The 12816-nt window shown below is 40.0% G+C and overlaps 1 protein-coding gene across 1 annotated transcript; it reads right to left on the minus strand.

Annotated features, from left to right (window-relative positions):
- Positions 1–6181: 6181 nt before the first annotated feature.
- Positions 6182–8758, minus strand: LOC120420715 (myosin regulatory light chain 2). Its single transcript, XM_039583811.2, has 3 exons — positions 8600–8758; positions 7305–7520; positions 6182–7215 (listed from the first exon to the last, which is right to left on the minus strand). The coding sequence occupies exons 1-3, from the start codon at positions 8600–8602 to the stop codon at positions 6802–6804; spliced, it is 633 nt and encodes a 210-aa protein (XP_039439745.1). The 5' UTR covers positions 8603–8758; the 3' UTR covers positions 6182–6801.
- Positions 8759–12816: the final 4058 nt, after the last annotated feature.

A 12816-nucleotide genomic window follows, 5' to 3' on the forward strand; every position in this document is an offset into this window, starting at 1 on the left:
TGTCTTAGCCCCTCGGACAGTGGAATCTGTAGGAATTGGCGGCTTGCCTCCGAAGAAGTTGGAAGGGACCAACACTTCCCGCGTTAATGATGGAAGACTGGTTTGACGAGACAATTCCGGTCAGATCTTGGGTGGAATCAGCCAAACCCGGTGCTGCCAGCTTGATCTTGATGACCACTAACACAAACCCGTACCGGTTGGCCCGCCGCTGGTACCGCTGGGGTTACCGCGTTGCCAACCACCTGTGATAGTCCTTCCCGTCGCACGCGTTGTTGTTGACCAGGGTGTGCATTAGAATCTGGTTAATCGAACCAAACTAGGCAAACAGCTTCCGATCGATTTCCTCCGTGATCTTGTCCGTCTTGAAGCTCGCGTAAACTTTTGCTTTCCACGGCTGAAGTTTCTCGTCGCGCATCCATTTCCGAGCAACCTTCGCGTTCCGTCCACACCCAATTGATTTGTATTCGGCTGAGCGCTCCAATCTAGGCCATCTGGTGGTCATCGGGATGACAAAGGTGATGGTGGTGATGACAACGGCCCAGCTGCTTGGTCATGGTCACTGCCAGCTCGTGCACCTCCATGTGTCTGTTTCGGTGAACTTTTTTCCGTAAATTCGGCCAACTTGGATGGTATCTTTATCCGGCGCTTTGTTGTCCTCCTTATCCGATATAAAGACGGCTCTGCAATTTTAAGTATTGTTCAGATTCTAGTTAAATCATTGAAATAATTTTATTCTTACATGTTTGGCGATCCAGTTTTTTTTTGTAGACGTTTGAGAAATTGATGTACTCCCAATGATCTCGTCGCAACATAACATGAGAAAAAAAATAAAAAAATGAAAAATTAAAAATGAAAAAGAAATAAAAATTAAAGAGTACTAAGTTAATGGTAAATAAAAAAAAACTACAAATCCCAAAATCACATATTTTATAAATCTCATATTTTATAAATCTTTTAAAAATTGACTTTTTGAAAATTTAGTTTTTCAGCATTTCAGATATAAATATAAAATAATTATTAAGGGAATTTGAAATTTTTGTATTTCAGAATTCAAATTCTAAAAATCTGAAATTTCAAAATCCTAGTTTCTTAGTTCTTAAAATTATTTTTTTTTTCAAATTTTCCTATAATTCATAATTTTGTAATTATAAAAAATAGAAGGATTTTAGATTTGATCTATGAGACATTAAGGGGTTTAAAAATTGTGAATTTTGAAAATCTGTAATTACTGAATTTTGAAATTCTAAAACCTCTAACATTAAAAAAATCTAAATTCTTTCAATTCAAAATTTTGTGATTAAAAACATTTAAAAATGAAAAACTGTAAAATTCAGAGAATCTAGAAATATAATATTTTAAATTTAAAAATTCAAAAATTCAACACTTAGAGATTTCTTTAAATCTAAAATACTGAAATCCTTAGATACTTTAATTCTAATAATTTTGATATTTAGAAGTTCTTAAATCGCAAAATTCTAAAAAAAAATCAATTCACATACTCAAATTTCTAATATTTTCAATTCTTTTATTTAAACAACTGAGAAATTTTTAATTAACAAATGTGAGAATTTTAGGATTTAAAGAATTCAAAATTTGAGTATCATAGAATTTTAAAATTTCAGAGTGCTCAAATTAAAAAATTTCACAATTCTTAAAAGCCAAATCTAAAATTCCAATACTCCGATATTGAAACTGTTTTTTTATTACAGCATTTTGAAAATGGTATATTAGAATTTTTATATTTTAGAATTAAAGCATTTAAAATTGTTAAAATAAAATAATTAAAGAACCTTTGGTTTTTGTAATTTAAAAAAATCGAATATTCTGAATTTGATTTTGTAATAACAGAATTTATAAAATTTTAGTTTTAAATTCTAAAATTCCGCTATTCTGAACTTGATTTTGTAATAACTGAATTTTGAATTATAGGATTTAAGAAATCTTGAAATGCAGAATTTTGGAATTTAAGAATTTTAGAACCCTAGAATTTCAAAATTTGGAAATGAAATGATTTCTAGAATTTTAAAAGCGTATAATATCATGATGAAGAGAATTTTATAATATTAGATTTTTAGAATTTTATAATTTTGATATCTATAATTCCAAAATTTTAAAATTTTAGAATGAAATTTTTTTTTTAGAAAAAAGCTCTAGAATTGCTCAGTTGGATTTCAGAATTGAAGAATTTTTGAATTTGTTTGTAAATATATTAGAATTCTAGAATTTTTGTATCTTAGTTGTTTTAGAAATGTGGTTTTTTTTTTTGCAAATTGATCCCAATTGATTTTGAGTAGCATAAAAATCTTTCAGTCTTTATGCGTGTGGTTCCATGCCAAAAGGTTTTTTTTGTATGGATATTTGTTTACATGGTAGGAGGGGGATTTCTAAAAAAAAGTGTCCACGTGGCTTATGGATGGTCCCTAAATGAAAATAAATAAATTAAAAATCGCACTTACACTTGGTTTAAGCATCTGAAATGCTGATGCCGAAATTTTGGCCAGTCATCTCTTGGACCAGGAGATACAGAAGTTACCGGCGTAATCAAACTGTGTCGAGTTCACCGTCCACCGTCAGTCCGTGCTCGACGGTGCCTTGTAAGGTTAACCTATTCTGACGTTGGACGTTTTACAGGAATGGCTTTTGCTGCGTACTTGGCGGTAAAACTGTTGACGACTTCCACTCGTCTCCTCGAAGAAAGTTGAATTATCTTTTGGTGGGCCAATGGGCCATCCGTTTCATACCTACCTGTGCTGCCTTATACGTCGTTACTTCGGCGTTCAGTTCCTCCTCCATCAAAAGTGTATGGCCCGAGACTCTTCCTGAATGGGGTAAGTCGGCGTTGTTGCTCAGCGGCAGTACGGAACACTTGAGCGTGCCACAATCGGGTCAGCGAGAAGAAGGTTCGGAAGGAACGTTCTCCTCGAGCACGGTCGGATCCTGTCGCCTCGTGTTCTCCCCGCTGTTTGTGGGGTTCTTGCCGATGGTTTCCACCTCGCTCAGGCTCAATTCGGTCGAAATCCGGATAATGCGGGAAGAACTTGTACTCCTCGAACAGGTTCAGCAACATGCACTGATAGACTTGACCTCAGATCTCGGGGAAACTCGCCTGTCCCGCACCGGCCATGTTCCGCTTGTCTCCGGTTAGTGTTTGCGGCACACGGCCAATGTTTCCAACGGTTCCAGTCGGCAGCATTGACATCAACGGAAACGGGCTGTTTGAGGGGCCACCAGCCAGCAGTCGCGAAGGTGATGCCAGAGTCGATACCAGATTGCCAAGGGCTCTTCCAAAGCTGAACGCACTGTTTTCAGGAGCTCCCAGGTTCAACCCAGCCATGTTCGAGGCCAATCAGGACAGCGATTCAACAGAAGGTCCCGGGAAAATCTGACCTCCCAGTGTGTGAAGGCGTGGCGTGAAGTGTGCTTCCAGAACACGATGCTAGCGCAGCACTCCCGTTGGCGGTGGTTGCTGCTGTATAACCAGTAGACACCAGTACTGCGACATTCCCATGATGACTTCGGTCATGTCGGGGCTAACATTTCCCACGCAAACGCCTCCGCTACCTTCTCGTCAAAAACCGTAGAATTGTCACTATGGCGCGGTGCTTTTCCTCATCCTCATGGTGGCTCTTGCGTGTCATAGAATCCAAACGCCATCCGACTGTCGTTTTGACCATGATCGTCAAATCGGCCATTATTCCGACTTGGCACAATCGATGTGCCGGTCAACCTCGACGATCTTCTGCACCTCGGTCGGTTCCGTCAACAGCACGTCATACGCTTCTCCACGGTCATCACCACACCTAAAAAAGGAAACCTGAGTTATCATTTTGGCAAATCCTCTACCCAAACTGACCTTACAGATTCCGATCGCCACAGAATCGATTATCGTGACTGTTCCTCAGATAGTCCTTGACCGCAACTCTCCCTGCATCAGCTTGAAGGCGTCCATCGAAGCCTCGGAAATATTGCCGGGAGTTTTGTCCGCCAGCTACAGGCGCAACACGGTCGAACTGGGCCAGATGATTGGCTGAAAAGTCCAAAATTCCCATTCTCAGTCGAGGATCGAGTTGATGACCGCTACGTTTAAGTTAAAAATTACTAAAGCAGCCTCCGATTCGGCGGTCGCCTTCTCGCGCCCTCGTTTGGCCGGAGCTGCTGCTGCTGGATTTGGAAGGGGAAGCTGCACCTGAAAGGAGGAAGGAAGTAAAAGATTTTAATGTAGAATGCTACACCAAGTTCTCTCTTTTTGGAATTTGTTGAAAAAAACTCCCCGGTTACGCCACGCAACCACAATCACTTCCGGTTCCAGCTGCTCCTTTACCACCTCCTTGGCTCGCGCCGTTCAATTTTTGGCCTTTGTAGCAGGGACCTTAAATTGGGCACGGAATCGGCCTTCAGTCCCGACGTGCACAACCGATGTGCCTGTCAACTTTGACGCTCTTCTGCACCCTGATCGGTTCCATAATTAGTTTCTTTATCGCCTAAAACAGAACCCGGTGTTAAAAATTAATTTCGCAAAATCCTACTCAAACTGACCTTATCGTTCGTTCGCTTAGTTTCACGAGATTCTCGCTTTTGGTCTGGTCCATGGCCTCAACCTCGATCTTAGTGCCACGACTACACCGACTCCTGAGGATGAACCGCTGAAGCGCAGGTGCTATCTGTTCTGCATGTCCGAGTTGGCCTTTTTATTTTGACAGCAGTCATCTTCCACGATGCGCAAGATGTACTTCCGGTAGAGTACTTCCACGGAACGCAACTCGCAACACTCCAGTTTGTTTTGCCTCGGTACTCTAACTTCTCGAGTTCCCCGACGGCCCTCCATGTGTACATTCACTTAACACTTGACCATGTCCTCGCCCAGTCGATCCATAGTCTTGTACCGCCTTATTACGGCCCTTGGCCACAGCCTGCACCTGCGCCAGATTCGTCGACATGCAAACGATGATGATATCCTGCGAAAACTGGACCGAGAAATGAGACCAGCGACCGCCGCTGCTGCTTCCGGCTGGGATGACAAAAAGGCCACAGACGCCAGAACGACGAAAAAGATGGCGGCAACGCCGGAGACACGACGGGTTTACGAAGGCGACGCGGTCCATCAAGCGCATCGGAGCAGTCGCCGTTAACTAGAAGACCCGGGAGATGCTTTCGCCAAAGAAGCGCCCCTAGGCCAGTCCGGCCAAGGCCAAATTGGCCACCACGTCCCAGCCGCTGGCGTCGGCCAGGGCAGAGTTCAGTGCCGCCAAAAGCGCCGACGAAGGTTGCACAGGTTCCTGCTCTGGTGGAAACATAGCGTTAGCAAAATGTCCATGGACCAGATCAAGGCTAAGATTAGCCGGAGCGCGCGACTGACCGAGCTGAAGATCTCACTGAACAAGATTCAGAGTGGGTCCGACAAGCTGAACAGGATGGAGAAACTGGAAGACACATGAAAGAAGCCGGTTCCGCCGAGCCCGGGAACGGTGGCCAGGAATCTGAAGGAGTCGTCGGTTATTGGGTTAATAGTCCGAATCATCAGAAATGCAGCGTTACTCACCTTTTATTTCCACAGTAAAATAGTTTTTCTTCGAAAAACGTGGCGCGAATGAAAACATGACCGAACAAGTTTTCCGATTTTTTTCCTAACACTTTGACGTTTGATTGCCAAAAATCAACAAGAAAACCGCTTCGGCGAAACGCGGCGAAATGTCATCGAGGTTCCACCATACACCAGCAGGTGTCGCCCTTGTGCAAAAATTGCTCAAACGGAATCGAAGCGGAACCCAACCAGACAAACCGTTTAGAAAATTTCGAAGCAATTTTCGAAGCGGAATTCGAAGCGGAATGAACCCGTCAACCGGAGAACGGTTTGATTGGGTGGTGGCTATGCAACATGCACTGCTGCGGAACTTGAAGGCAGCTTGCATGCTATCTTGCGTGCAAAGATGTTACGTTCAATCTTTCAAACAGAAGGACACGCTGTGTACTTTAAACAAGTTTTAATGGAGCTGCACCGTGTAGCTCGATGTTACACCACAGGGTGTTAACACAATCAATATAAGCTTGAATGTTGGAAAGACAATCAAATTTGCTTGATATTATGACCTTAACGAATCTTCCAAAAGCAACCAACATTATTTGGAATGAAAAAAAAAAGAAATATTGTTTTTCTATAATGAACAAACAGATCAACGGAATGTCATATTTTTATTTGCAACAAACTATGTTTTTATTGTTTCAAAATTCCAATTTGTGTACACATTCCTGTTTCTGTTTGCTTCTGTTAACGTCAAGCTCTACCGGCAAATTTGGGGCGCGCTTTCTCTTTGGTTGATGTCGCTCTAGCAGCGCGCGCCAGGTGGGTTGTGTTCGTGTTCGAGAGGGTAAAAAGAACCTTGTTTTTTTTTGCTTGCTGTTTGAAGATTGATGGTGGATTGATGGCTCGGCTTGGTTGGTTTGGAAAAGGACCAGATTTTGGTTTGTGTGTCTGTGCGATTTTCTAGTAAAAGCGTGTTTTTCTCCTTTTCTAAGAGTTTAAGTTTTGCACTTTTTTTGGTTTTATTTTTATAGATTTTTTTATATAACTTTATTTTCCTTATAGCTTAAAATTCATGTCTTATCATAGAAAATAAAAGTAATAATTTAGAATCAGATGATGTAAGCAAATGGAATTGTGATTACATGAAGATGTTCTCCGTATCGTTGTTGTTGTTGTTGTTGTTGTCACTGCTTGTTCTTTGTAGATGTTGTTTACAAGTAAGAGTTCTTTAAATAAATAGAAGTGGTTGGGTTTTTTTTGGTGGTTCGTGAAGAATCCGTTTATTCTTCCTCTCCCTCCTCGGAGCCGGTGAGCATGGCGATCAGGGCAGCGGTGTCGATGAAGCCCTTATCGTCAACGATCATCTGGTCGAAGGCATCGTCAACCTCATCCTCGGAGAACTTTTCCTGACCCCAGTGAGTGAGGGCATAACGGAACTTCTCACCGTCAATTCGGCCGTTGTTGTCGAAGGCCTTGAAGGCGTTGATGACGACATCATCGTCATCGGTACCTCCACCGGACATGCGGTTGGCGAACAGCGTCAACAGCTGGGTGAAGTTGAGCGGTCCCGAGGCCTCGCCCAGCATCTCGTCGAGCTCCTTGTCCGAGACCAGCTTGCCGAGGGCATCGAAGGTCGAACGGAGATCGTTCTTGCCGATCACACCATCCTTGTCGTTGTCCATCAGCTGGAAGGCCTGTTGTCGGGGAGGAGAAAGAAGGCGAAGAACACGGTGTTAGATTCGGATGACCTTGGACGTGAGCGGTTGACGTCGCGTGAACTTACCTCCTTGAATTCGGCGATCTGCTTCTGGGAGAAGAGGACGAAGACGGAGGATGGGGCCTTCTTAGCCTTGCGGGACGAAGATCCACGGGTGGATCCTCGCTGGGAGCCAGAGTCCGAGGGAGTCGGCGCCGCTGGGGTCTCTGCCGCTGGGGTATCGGCGGGAGTCTCATCCTTGGAGGAGGCCTTCTTCTTGGTCTTCTTTTCCTTCTTCTCAGACTGCAAGCAGAAAGGTGCAAAAAACGATCTCAATTAATTAACTGTCCCACGACCAAATTCGTTGGCGCCGCAGATTCCACGATCATCGCCGTCACACGTTCCCCCCTGAAGATCTTGATCGCAGGCTGAGCAATTACTTTTCCACCGACCTAGGCGCGCGGACCGGGCTATTTTTAGATCCAGCGACCTGCACGGCTTTTCCCGAAAGTGAACGTGCGTGATTTACGTAACCAGCCGCCACTTGGTGTTGGAAAATTTGATGTTCTAAATTTAGAACCACACACCGAACGCAGTTTGGGAAAATTTTCACTGACCAGCGCCGAAAATTGGTGGCCAAGATTCGCATCTAAAGTGAGTGATTTCGTCTTGGCTTGGGATATCTATGCTTGTTAGAAAGTTTTGTGATTTGATCTCAAAATTTTACGGAAAGATTCAAAAGGATTAAAATATGAACGATTCACTTCAACTAGATTAAGGATCAACTTCAAATAGATTAACGATCCACTTCAAGATCAGTGGTACCTTAACTTCCTTTAAGAAGTTCAATAAATCTTCAGAAAAGTTTTTGAAATCCGTTTGATTCTACTGGAAAGCAGCTGTTAAGATCCGCTTCAACTCAAACAGGTTGCTCAGGATTCAATTGATTTGTTGAAGTTGGTTAAAGTATGACGTAACATCTTCACGATCACGTAACAAATTTAGCGTAACACTCATTTTGGATAAAATTCAATCAAAATCACTGAATTTAATGCTGTCACATTTTCAAATTGTAGAATCCGCTTGAATGCTTGAAAAAGTTGTTGAACTTTTAAAAACTTTAGTAGTATCACTCATGATTTCACTCACTATCTTTTCAAAGATAGTTTTTCAAGAAAAAGTCATATTTTTGCACTTTTTTTCACGCAACTCTCTGCAGGTCACTGCTCTCCGGAACCACCGGTTAATCCTCAGGTAGCAGATCTTCAGGTATTGCACGGGACAACGTTCGGGATTCTCGGGAACCGCTCCAACTTCTTATCCAAGTCCAACTTCACACAACTCCCCACCCAAAAGGAGAAGGCAGGAGTTCAAGCACTTACCATGATGCTGGGCTGTTATTGACTAGAGTGACTTGTCTTGACTAAAGCCCCTGAGCGACTGATTGCTGTACCGCACCGGCGTTGATAAGTACAGCTGCCACGACGGGCCTGGCCTGGTTCTGGCTGTGCTCCCTGATATTCTCGCCGATCGTCGGATTTTCACGGTGGTGTGCGTGTTTTGCCTACTTTTCGCTTGCACTTGCCTTTTTTAGAACCGAAAGACACGATCGCCGACCGCCGAGATTGGGGGGCCCAGAGTCTTTTTTTACCAGTTTTTTTCTTCACGAAATTCACGAGTTCACAAACACACACACGCATACACACGGTTAGGCCTGAAGATCTGCCGGTGGTAGTCAGCGAGGGTTAAAATTAGTCGCCTACACCCAACTCGTCTACGGTGGGCATGATCTCACAAATACTAACTTGCAAAATAGGACTTCAACGGGTTTTGGGGATCACTGGGGGGAGACCCGGGTGTCAACCCCGCACGATCGGGTGGGTGGCTAGACTTGGGAGATCACTGATATACTCCGCTGTGCGCAAGATTCGTAGGACGTTGGTGTCGCTGACTGCTGCTAGGAACACGAAGAACAAAATGTGTAGTTATTAGGCATAGCGTGAAAAATATTATTCTAGTGACTTTGGACGAATCAATGGTGGATCTTTTGAACGGTGCCAATTTTTTGTGAAGAAAAGTTTTTTAGCAATATTTTTGTTTATTTCAAGAAATTTATATTTCTAAAAAACTACTGAAAAAAGATAGGACATTTCACAAGATAGCACACAATCGACGGATTGTCAACTTTATTTTACTTTTCAAATAAATATGAAGATATCTCTTAACAAAATTAAACAATAAAGTTAATGCTGCTTTTCATGGCATAGAGATTGAATTGCATTTGTTTTGAAAATAAGAAAAGACTACAACTTTGCCCTCTCAAGTTCTTTTGATTTTGATTCTGGCTCAATTCAGTGAAATAGTAAATCCGACTAAGCCACTATCTTGAAGAGAATTAATTTTGGTTGGTTGTAGTGATGCTAAAAAAATGGATCAATGTTTCCCTTCTGCAGGGATATCAGAACCTTTTGTAAATTGTTAAAGGTTTCAGTTTCCCCGAAGCTGTGATACAAAATTAAGCTCTCTTTCTCACTTTTCTAACCCAACCACAACCAACTAAAGACCGAATCTGGATCTTATCTGGACACCTCAGGGAAAAGACGAACTTTGGCATGCTAAAATTACTATTAAGATGTCCCTTTTGAGGAACATCTCTTTTAATTATTTTGAAAATGTCTGAGTTATAGTATCATAGACCTGGCCCAAACGGCATATAACTACTAGATTTTGATTCTTGGAGTTGTGCTGTGAGTACAGCAAAACTTGTTGTTATGTAAGTGCATTATATTTTGTAATTCTCTAAATCTTACACAAAATATGTTGCAAGACAGATTTTAACCAAAAGGTATTTATATATGTATGTATTGTTTTAAGAAGATGCAAGTGGCATGGAATTTCACATCAAATCAAATTGATAATCCCAAATTATCATTAGATTTGTCTGATTACATTGATATTATAGCCCTACATCTTTCTATCAATTTTCTATCATATCTGTAAGAATCTCCGATGACTCTGTCAAGACCCAGCTATTAATTTGTTGATAAACTATGTAAAAAAACTGAATTGAAATGGAAAACAATTGAATTCCATACAAAAAATTCAATTTATCTTCATTGAATGTATCTGAAGTAAAAAAAAGGTTTGGGTGCTCTCCCCATTCAAGCCTTTGAACTGCTAGGTTCGAGCAGAAACTTAGATAGAAGACCAAAAAAGACCTGTGGGTCGTTAAACTGCCCTCATTGAAAAACGACTATTATCCACTTTTGACAAAATAGAGGTTTTTGCTCCAGGTGGTAGAGGATGGTATAACGCAATTCCGAAACTTAAATTTCTTTAAAATATTGTTTAGTTTTGGCTGCCGATGCTTAAAAAAAACAGACAACTAATATCACATTTCCCTTTGCAATGGCCATGGTGAACATGAAAACGCGTTTTTCTCGGAATACTTGCTTTGGCATAATAGCCGAATCTTCAACTATGGGCAGTAAAGAAGATGGGTTATTTGTTTGTTTGTTATTTGTTTTTTGACATATTGTTTGTAGAGCCATATTTTTGCAAACATTCAAAAATTACGTTTGAACGTCGCGGGCCAATTTGGCAATTTAATTATTAAGTGTGACGATCGACACCAATCCTTTTTAAAAAAAATCATATGAAAATTTAATGGTTATTCAAGTGGACAATTCCTCACTTAAACAATAATTTATAGTATAATATCTAATATTTTTGAATATCATGGCGGACATTTTTTTTAACGAGTTGGATTGATTGAACCCCCCTCCAAAGGCAGCTCGAAAAATCGAAGACCACAACAAGAATGTTTTCAGAAAACTTCAAAATGCAAATAAACTGTATGGCTGTATAATGCATTTTCCCGCTATTTTTTCATTGAAATGTTGAGACTCTGGCTTGCTAACTTTTTTTTTTTCTTATGATAAAAAAAAAGCTTAAAATCCGTATTTCAGAATATCTAAACTTTATTGAGTTTAAATAATTTTTTTTTCTAAACTCAATATAAGAGCGTCTAATTTCCCGTTCCAGGAAAAAAATTCCCGGGATTTCCAGAAAAAATAATTTGTAAATTTCCCGGGAATTCCCGAAATTCAAGCGGAAGTATACATTTTCTAAAATTTTTGGAAATATTTTTTGAAAATGCTCTGGAAAAATAAAAAAACGAACAAACTCAACATGATTTTGTTCAATTAAATGTATTGTTTAGTTTATATATAATTAATCACATTATCAGAAATTATGATATCAGAATTATTTCTGATAAAATTAATTTTTGAAGCAACTGGGAACAGATCTTGCTTAATGAGTATTAAATTATTACAATTAGGTAAGCTTTTAACTGATTGATGTTATTTCATCAAAAAAATATTAACTTGTTACCTCCAAATTAAAATTGAGATTTTTTTACGTTTTTGTTTACCATGGTAAAAAAAGAATTAATTCAATTGGTTGAATACCTAGTACTAAAGAAATAACAATTTGAAGTAAAAGAATTATGGAGCACTGGTTGTAACTACAGGTGTTAGAGGGTTAAATGTAAAAAATAGAAGACTTTTTGTGGAATGATGTTAATTTATCGTATAATTTTAATCATGTTGCATAATAATACAAAAAAAAATCATTGAAAAATTACTTTCTATTGTTTGTTCTCAAAAAATGCAAAAATATATTCAAAGCTTGCTTAAAATATTTGAAAACATTGGGTTGTTTGGAGTAAAACCAACACTAAAAAGCTTTACCATTTATTCAAGAGCTGAAACCAGTATTTGTCATGAAAAACATAATTTCTGCATGTTTTTTTTTTCTCATTTCAATAAACTGGTCACAGAGGAAAGTTTAAAAGAAATTTTATGATTGTGGATTATGGATTCATTTTACTCACAGTTTAAACACATTGATAAAAAATATTTCTCATCAAAAAACACCAAAATACATTTTCTTGTAGATGAATGATTTTTTACATGCAGTCAAGCTGTTAATTGATCTTCACACTTATTTAAACCATTGATGTTGATGTCCTATACAATTTTGTTGCATAATATTAATTAAAACCAAGATCATAACAATTTTCAATAAATTTAAAATTTCCCGGGAATTCCCGGGATTTCCCGGAAAATTGGCTGAAAATTTACCGTTTCCCAGGAAATTTGTAACCCCGGGAAATTGGATGCTCTACTCAATATTAAACACTAACTTATTCTACCTACCTCGTTGGTGCCTTCCTCACACATTACCAACAATGGTTACCTCATTGGTGCCTCGTTGGTGCCTTCCTCACACATTACCAACAATGGATAATATGTGATATGATGGGTTTGGACACAAATTTGGTCTAATTTTGTTTAGATCCAACATAAAAAAATACACACATATCACTGAACTGCCCATGTTCGCATAAATGTCCCACCTGCAAAAACAGCAAGTAGAGAAAAACGCGTTTGAAGTTTGTCCCACACATAAGGCTACGTGCTAAGTTTTCACGAAAAAACTGGATTTCCTCCTGATTTCTAGAAGAAAGTACTGGATGTTGTAGGCTTTTCTGAAAGAGCACACGATTTTGAACCAAACTGCATCATTAACTCAA

The sequence above is a fragment of the Culex pipiens genome, chromosome 1 (assembly GCF_016801865.2).
Source record: "Culex pipiens pallens isolate TS chromosome 1, TS_CPP_V2, whole genome shotgun sequence".
NCBI lineage: Eukaryota > Metazoa > Arthropoda > Insecta > Diptera > Culicidae > Culex > Culex pipiens.